This window comes from Poecilia latipinna, unplaced genomic scaffold (genome assembly GCF_001443285.1).
Source record: "Poecilia latipinna isolate Pla-1442-1.1 unplaced genomic scaffold, P_latipinna-1.0 Scaffold956, whole genome shotgun sequence".
Classification (NCBI taxonomy): domain Eukaryota; kingdom Metazoa; phylum Chordata; class Actinopteri; order Cyprinodontiformes; family Poeciliidae; genus Poecilia; species Poecilia latipinna.
The window spans coordinates 44,652-52,569 of record NW_015113572.1 but is presented as its reverse complement, the minus strand read 5'-3'; the positions used below and the strand labels follow the sequence as shown (position 1 = coordinate 52,569).

The 7,918-nt window shown below is 41.3% G+C and overlaps 1 protein-coding gene across 1 annotated transcript; it reads right to left on the bottom strand.

The window, feature by feature from the left end:
• Positions 1–1,569: 1,569 nt before the first annotated feature.
• On the bottom strand, positions 1,570–7,175 carry LOC106958014 (tubulin alpha chain-like). Its single transcript, XM_015049663.1, has 4 exons — positions 7,062–7,175; positions 4,597–4,819; positions 3,411–3,559; positions 1,570–2,730 (listed from the first exon to the last, which is right to left on the bottom strand). Exons 1-4 carry the CDS (start codon positions 7,062–7,064, stop codon positions 1,756–1,758), a joined length of 1,350 nt encoding a protein of 449 aa, XP_014905149.1. The 5' UTR covers positions 7,065–7,175; the 3' UTR covers positions 1,570–1,755.
• Positions 7,176–7,918: the final 743 nt, after the last annotated feature.

Here is a 7,918-nt window from a genome sequence, read left to right as displayed (position 1 = left end):
TATATATATAAATCCAGCTGTTCTCAGGGTGCTGTATCCAAGAATTATTTATGGAAAGTTGACTGTAAGGAGAAAGTGTGGTTGAAAATAATTTTGCTTATAGCTTGTTGAAAACTAAACTTATGAGAACAATCAGAATAATATTATCCATGTCCAATAAGGCAGCGTTTTGTCATGGTAATTTTAGAACCAACATAGTCAGTTGTTATAAAAATGCTGCCTATGTCAAATATGACTTAATATATTTTTTTCTGATGAGGGAATAACATTATAACATATGACTCAATAAAGATTAATTTATATAACACTGCGCCTCAAATGTTTCTAAGAATGTCAAACTACATCACCAACTAGCTCTGATAGCAGCAATATCGGAAATATCTGTTAAGCATCAAAGATACAGTAAATAGTTATTTTTAGTATTCCAGATACTATTTTATGTGGCTAAAGATTCTATGCTAGCTGTCAGCAAGAGCTAGAATTTGTTCCATGAAAATTTAGGATGGCTTTTTGTAGAAAATGCTTTAACTAACTTGTTCTCGACTGTACCAACCTTAAGTTGAGATTCAAAGCTGTCTGGCAGTAGACGGTAGCTCCATTTATCTTTCTGTCCTTCGCGACCTTTCTCTAAATCCCACGTCCAACACTAGCGAGACTCCGCTCCAACTGAACCATAATTACACCGCGGCAATTACAGAACCAATATGAAGGCCTCGTCTACAGAGGAGGGAAAGAAAGGCCAGCAGCTCAGAGTTTCGGAAATTATAACGGGGAACAGGAAAAACGTGCATTTCTGTTGGTTTTAGAGAAACTCTAGAAAGAAAATCTACTCTAGCAGAGTCTTCAGGTGGTTGGCATGAAAAGGCAGAAAAGTACAAAGCAGCACTAATAATTTCCCAATAAAAAGTGGTACTTTTATGTGGCACCACAAGATGTCACACCCTCTTTATGACCTAAGCTTCCATTAAATCGATTGTTTTAATAATTTAACGTGTTTATGTGGTGTTTATATGCAGAGCCACACAATTAGTGACGTTCCGGTAGTAACATTGCTTGGGCATGTGGCTATTCGACGCCGCAGACAGACTTTATACACTTAACTTTATTCTCGTTGTTGATTACCTTTCAACTCGGTGAGCCATAACAAATGTGACACATTTTAAGGCGTATAATTGTAAGAACACTCTCATCCGTTCATAATATTTGGTTATTTCTTAAGAGTACTATTGAAATTATATGGAATGAAAATTAAATTTTCACAGTTTAATACTTATGTAGAATTTTGATGGCATCAGTAATGCTTTGCATGCAATTAATTCTATGTTTGGTCTTTAATTTTGTGGATTTTACATCTCTGTCATACTGCAATCGCCTTCTCATAGTAATAGTATGCTGCCATCCTGTGGCCAAATACCCTCTTCTCATCCAGAGAGCTGTTACGTAATTATTTTTCCTCACTATACTAATGAGATCCTCATATTATAGTTTGCTCATTCTTAAAAATAGTTTGTCTTATAAAGATAAATTAAGTCATTTTAGTTTTAAAGTCAAGAAATGCATGACACGTGATGTTGGTGTAAACAGCTTTATTAGAAAAGACATTTTCTGTTTGGATTTTTGACAACCCAACACCATGGGATTTAGCTCGTTTAAACTGCCATTTTACAGTGTTTAACCAATTGTATGCAAACGACCACTAACGGCAGGTCAGCACTCGTTCAGGCTATGGATGAGGATTCTCCAATGCATCTCATTTTAATACTCTTCCCCCTCTTCATCCTCTTCGTAGGAGTCAATGCCAACCTCTTCGTAATCCTTCTCCAGGGCGGCCATGTCCTCCCTGGCCTCTGAGAACTCTCCCTCCTCCATCCCCTCACCGACGTACCAGTGGACGAAGGCCCTCTTGGCGTACATCAGGTCGAACTTGTGGTCGAGTCGGGCCCAGGCCTCTGCGATGGCCGTAGTGTTGCTGAGCATGCACACGGCTCTCTGCACCTTGGCCAGGTCGCCACCTGGAACTGCAGTCGGAGGCTGGTAATTAATGCCCACTTTGAAGCCAGTGGGGCACCAGTCCACGAACTGGATGCTGCGCTTGGTTTTGATGTTGCCGATGGCCACGTTGACATCCTTCGGCACGACGTCGCCACGGTACAGAAGGCAGCAGGCCATGTACTTTCCATGACGGGGATCACATTTCACCATCTGATTGGCTGGTTCAAAGCAGGCGTTGGTTATCTCCGCCACAGTGAGTTGCTCATGATAGGCTTTCTCTGTGGAGATGACTGGGGCATAGGTGGCCAAAGGGAAGTGGATTCGAGGGTAAGGCACCAGGTTGGTCTGGAACTCTGTCAGATCTACGTTCAGCGCTCCATCAAAGCGCAGGGAGGCGGTGATGGAGGAGACGATCTGGCTGATGAGGCGATTCAAGTTGGTGTACGACGGGCGTTCGATGTCAAGGTTCCTACGACAGATGTCGTAGATGGCCTCGTTGTCCACCATGAAGGCGCAGTCGGAGTGCTCCAGAGTGGTGTGGGTGGTCAGGATGGAGTTGTAGGGCTCAACCACAGCTGTGGAGACCTGAGGAGCTGGGTAGATGGCAAACTCCAGCTTGGACTTCTTGCCAAAATCTACCGACAGCCGCTCCATGAGCAGAGAGGTAAAGCCGGAGCCGGTTCCTCCTCCGAAGGAGTGGAAGACCAGGAACCCCTGGAGTCCAGTGCACTGGTCAGACTGAACAAGAAAGTCGCAAGTTACAATGAAAGACTTGGAAAATGTGTTTATAAATGAACATAATTTTAATCAGAATAAAAAAAAGTTGTGCTTTACTTAAAAAAATGAATATAAAGTCCCTTTAAAAGTGACTTCTACTCTTATACCTCCTACCTTGAGATTAACCCATTTTCTGTGAAGAATTTGCCAAGAAGTAACACCATTACAAAAAAATCAAATTAAAGATTTTACCAGAACTAGATTAAGCAGAAAATGTCTTACAACATGAAGTAGGCTAAAAGATTGCAATGTCCTAGTGGTACAGCAGCTGGGCCTAAACCAAGTGCAGATTTTCAGATGATTTAATTCCCTAAGAAGTTATCCAAATCAACAAGGTTCAATGTGGAAAAATTATTGCCTCAAACTCTTTGGGACAAGCAAGCATTGTCAAGTAGTAATGAAAATTGCTAAGGAATATTTTTTGCCCACTTCTCATTCCAGAATTGTTCTTAATTTACCTACATTGGAGGGTTTTCAAGACTTAACAGCCTATCAAAAGTCAAGTCTGGTCTTTGACTTCAAAATCTACATTTTTAGGTCAATTCAAATTGCTGGTGTGCTAACCCACCTCCATCTTGGCTGAAAGCATCTTTTGGTTTTTTTGCCCCTTCATAAATTGCGTTAGCTTTTATTCTCCTTACCAGTTTGCGGATTCTGTCCAGGACAGAATCTATGTGCTCCTTCCCGACGGTGTAGTGACCTCGGGCGTAGTTGTTGGCAGCATCCTCCTTTCCTGAAATCAGCTGCTCAGGATGGAACAGCTGCCGATAGGTTCCAGTTCGGACCTCGTCTGAAAAAAAAAATAAACGAAAAAAACCCAACATAGAAACAGGGTTAGTATTGTGTCAAAGTGCCTTTCAAATGCTTCTTTAACCATGTGACTGAAACATGACCAGCACGTTGTACACTGTGGGGGAGTGGAAGAGAGAAGTTCTGAAGCAAGTAAATTCAATCGGTTTAATATAAAGTGAAATGTGTGGAGATAATGCAAAATTATTTGGAGAGTCTGGTAGTTCTTTTGGGTTTGAGCTCATTTAAATGGCTTTGAAGCTTTTTGGTTGTAATGGTAACATTACATTGATAGTGGGTGGAGCTATTTTTTTTTATATAATTTTTTTTTTAAGTATACTGTCCGGACATTGTCAGAATTGTTGTCTGAGTCACAACGCTTCACAAGTGGAGCATTATGGTTTTTGCTACACTGCTCCAGTTGATTTCTAAGAAATATCTTTATTAGAAATTGTTAAATTCTTGTCTCTCGGAAAAGAAACGGAAAAAGAGAAAGGGAGAGAGTGTAGAAGAGAAAGGAGGAGAAAGAGAAAACAAGACAACATCCTAGAGTGAAGTTATTTTAAGGTAAGATGGTTAGAGCTGAAGTGAGAGGTGCTAGTCAACGAGGAAAAAACATTTCTCAAGTGGAACATTTTCTACCCCGGAAACTCAGAAATCTCAAACATCTTCTGGAAAATCTCTGATGGAAATCCCAAAATGTCTTAAGTGTTTCCCTTTCAAATTTTTGACTTTTCAAACTCAGAAATCTCCTGTGTTTGTTGCTTTTCCTTTTTAATGATGGAAAATGTTCAGGCTGACGTGTGTATGTCCTGGTGTATTTCTGAGGTTAATCCCCGACACCAAAGGAAAAAAAATAAAAAATAAAAAAAAAACAGCTTATTGAAGGTTCCACCCTCTACCTTTTGTTTCACTCAATAACAAACAATTGTTCCTTTACACCTTGGGATAGTTCACCAGAAAAGCTGGTTTCAGTCACAATAAAAGGGAACTTTTTGTGACTATAAACACTCCTTGTGTGGCGGTGAAAGTCCTCACCGATGACGGTAGGCTCCAGGTCCACAAAGATGGCTCTGGGAACGTACTTCCCGGTGCCGGTCTCGCTGAAGAAGGTGGTAAAGGAGTCGTCATAGCCGCCGGTGGGCTTATCGCTGGGCATCTGGCCGTCGGGCTGGATGCCGTGCTCCAGGCAGTACAGCTCCCAGCACGTGTTGCCCATCTGGACGCCGGCCTGGCCGACATGGATGGAGATGCACTCTCTCTGAGGGAAGACAACGGAGGGAGTTAGAATCCAGTATAAACAGATGAGCGCTTCAGGTTCTAGTGCAAACTAAAAGCCAAAACGCTGAATTTTTAATTAGATTTCATCCAAACATGTCTGAACTTGATTAAACTGTCGATTGAGTGCTTAAAAAAATAAAAAAAATCATCAAAGAGGGTGGAGTTTACACTGCGGCCAAACGAGTTCTTTGCTAAAGTATTTATACCAACTGAAGATTTTTTTAAGACGATGACAGCTATGAGAATCTCTTTTTGAAGTCTGAAAATGCATGCGAAAACATGCCATGATAAGAGCAGATCGAAATCAAACCTTTCAGACCGCGTGTGATACAAACTGTGTGGCAGAAAACTAACTCACTGTGAAGCATGGTGGTGGCAGCACCATGCTGTGTGGACACATGATGCAGAAAAAAAAAAAAAGGTCAAACTGGGTCATAGTTTTCCTTTCCACCAGCACAGGGACTGTAAATATACAATCAGAGCTATGATATTCATATTTTAAAGTAGCCTAGTCAAAGTCCAAACCTAAATCCAATGATAGTTTCAATGTAATCTTGAGTAAAAAAAAAAAAAAAAGAAAAAAAGAAATGCTACCACCACCTCAAAAAAATGTAAACAGATATCAGAAGTACTCCACAGAATGATATTGCCACCACCATTTTTCTTTTTTTTTATGTAGAAATGACGTTTCCAAGACAACGCGCTGCATTTAAGCACCAAACTAGACATTTCCAACAAGAATCCCAGAGAATTATACTGCCACCACCATTTTATTCATGGAAAATGCAGTGTTCACCTTCTGCCACATAGTTCACGTCCAAATGAAACACACTGCGGCTTGTGTGTGTTATGAAAAGGTCTCCAAACAATGGCCTCTAGTATCTGCCGTACCTGCACGGATATGACGCCAAAGTCAACAAGTGCCACCAGTCACCAGATCATCATCAACATCAACATGTCTGCAGGGACAAAGTGCCTCCACACCCTGCTGAAGTATTTTTCGAGCCGGTTGTAAAGGTGTAGCAGTGGGGAGGGCGAGAACGAGGGTGGAGCAGAACAGTTTGAAAGGAAAGTTCGTTCTGAGGCAGATCAAGGCCTCGATGATCCGACCGCTTGTGGAAATACAATCAAAATGCCAGTCATACCTCCCGGCTCAGGCATCCCAAACCTCGGCGTTAAAGGTGTACAATCAGTGACTCCGGCTGCTGTCTTTAGCCTCTGTTCTAAACAGTGACACAATGAGGTGAAATTCTTTTCGATGTCTCCTTGCTGATGGGAATCGTTTCCTATTTAGGTTTGAGCGCCAGTCCCCTTTAAAACAGGGGAGGGCTTCTCAGCTGCTAAGTTTGGCAATAGCAGCCAGCCATTTTGAGTCCGGTGTCGCACAGAGCTCCGCTTTCACCCACTAACCTCTAATCACATGTTCCAGCAAGCTCAGAGCGTCACAGAGAGTTTCTGTGCAGATTTTTTTTTTTTTTAATCATTAGTGGTGATTCCTGAGCAGATTTATGCGAGATGTGGGTGTGGCTGCCTGTTGCAACACGCTGCGCTGAATCAGCCTTTAAGCAAAGAGAAGTGGAATCATCTGCTACGTCTATCTGGTCCCGCCTGAAACGAGGTCACACATGGAGGGCAAAAACAGTGGAGCATTGTGCAACACAGGAAGGGAAAAAGAGCTACAGGGAGTTATTGATGAGTTTCCCACAGAACATAACTGTAAAAATAATAATAATACAAAGAATCAGAGTAGGTTTGTGCTTCATTTGCCAGGAAATGAGGTTGTTTAAGCTCCACGGTCCTGTTGGTTAAGACCAGAGAGAAACAGTGTTATGTAAACTCCAAACACTAGATCGGTTTGCCCTCATGCCGCAGAGTCAAAGTCCGGCTTTGTGGATTTCATTGAGAGGAAAGCTGCTGCGTGTACCGAGCTGATTTTCAGCAACGTTGTGTAAACAGCAGCAGCAGCAGCATTCCCGGGCCGACAAGCAGTCCACATATGGAAACAGTTAACCTTTGCAGGCTGGCAGCCTGCTGAACTGCCTGTAATGCTGCATTTCGAGGCAACAGAGAAGCTCAGACGAGAGGCTAAATTTGGGAAGGAAGTGTAAAAGCAGGAAACGATGAGTCACATTTCAAACTTTCGATAAAAAGAGCACTGAACACGGACCCCGTTTGTCGATTTGAAGATAAGACTTCTTTATCGACGATGAGGAAATACTCACCATTTTCTTGTCCTTTTCTGGGGGAAGGGAGAAATTCAAACAGGCTGGTTCTCACAGTGCAACCTTAAGGAGATCTCTGTGAGTGAAGTCCTGTCAGAGAGGGATGGTGAAACCTTTATATAGCCGGAGAGGAAGGAGGGCGGAGGAGGTGGAGCCAGCGACAGCTGCAACTTTCTTCCACTCTTCAAATCTTCCTGGTGGCTTTTCATAATAAAATGGGCAGTAAAAACGTTCACATTTTAAAGTCAAATGTGGTTTTACGTGATCAACGGTTTAACAAAACTAAACTCTGAACACAATGAAGACAGTTTTAAAAATTGCCTGAATAAAATCCTCTCTCTCTCTCTCTCTCTCTCTCTCTCTCTCTCTCTCTCTGTCTCTCTCTCTCATTAATCTGGCATTTAGCATATAGAAAAAAAGTTGGTAGTCCTAATTCTGATTTTACGTTAGTTTTTACATTTTCTAAAAAACATACCAGTAGGAAATAATTTTTAAAGAACTTGCAAAGATAAACACATAACCTAGTAAGTAGAGATGCAAACAAACATGCTTCATGATCAGAAAAAAAGAAATCTTAAACATTAAAACCAAAAATAAGAAACTACATAAGGCAATGCTGAAATGCTATTTTGCTCTCTGCCTTATTAAAATGAGGGGCTGATCTATTTTTACTACTAAATTAAATATTTTTTATGTTTGTTCCCAAACTGTCAAAGTAATATAAAACTATAAATCTTTATAGCTAAATACGAGCCATGGTAACGCCTAATCTTTTAAAATGCAAATATAATAAAAATGACCGTTTTTTTTTTTGGGTCCTGTAATACACGTTACAACCACTAGATGGAGCCCTAATC

Excerpts from the sequence above, each read along its gene's own strand:
- LOC106958014 (XM_015049663.1), bottom strand. Across the intron at positions 3,560-4,596 it reads CCTGGAGCCTACCGTCATCG|ACGAGGTCCGAACTGGAACC; the intron begins GTGAGGACTTTC and ends TTTTTTTTTCAG. Across the intron at positions 2,731-3,410 it reads TGGACAGAATCCGCAAACTG|TCTGACCAGTGCACTGGACT; the intron begins GTAAGGAGAATA and ends TTTCTTGTTCAG.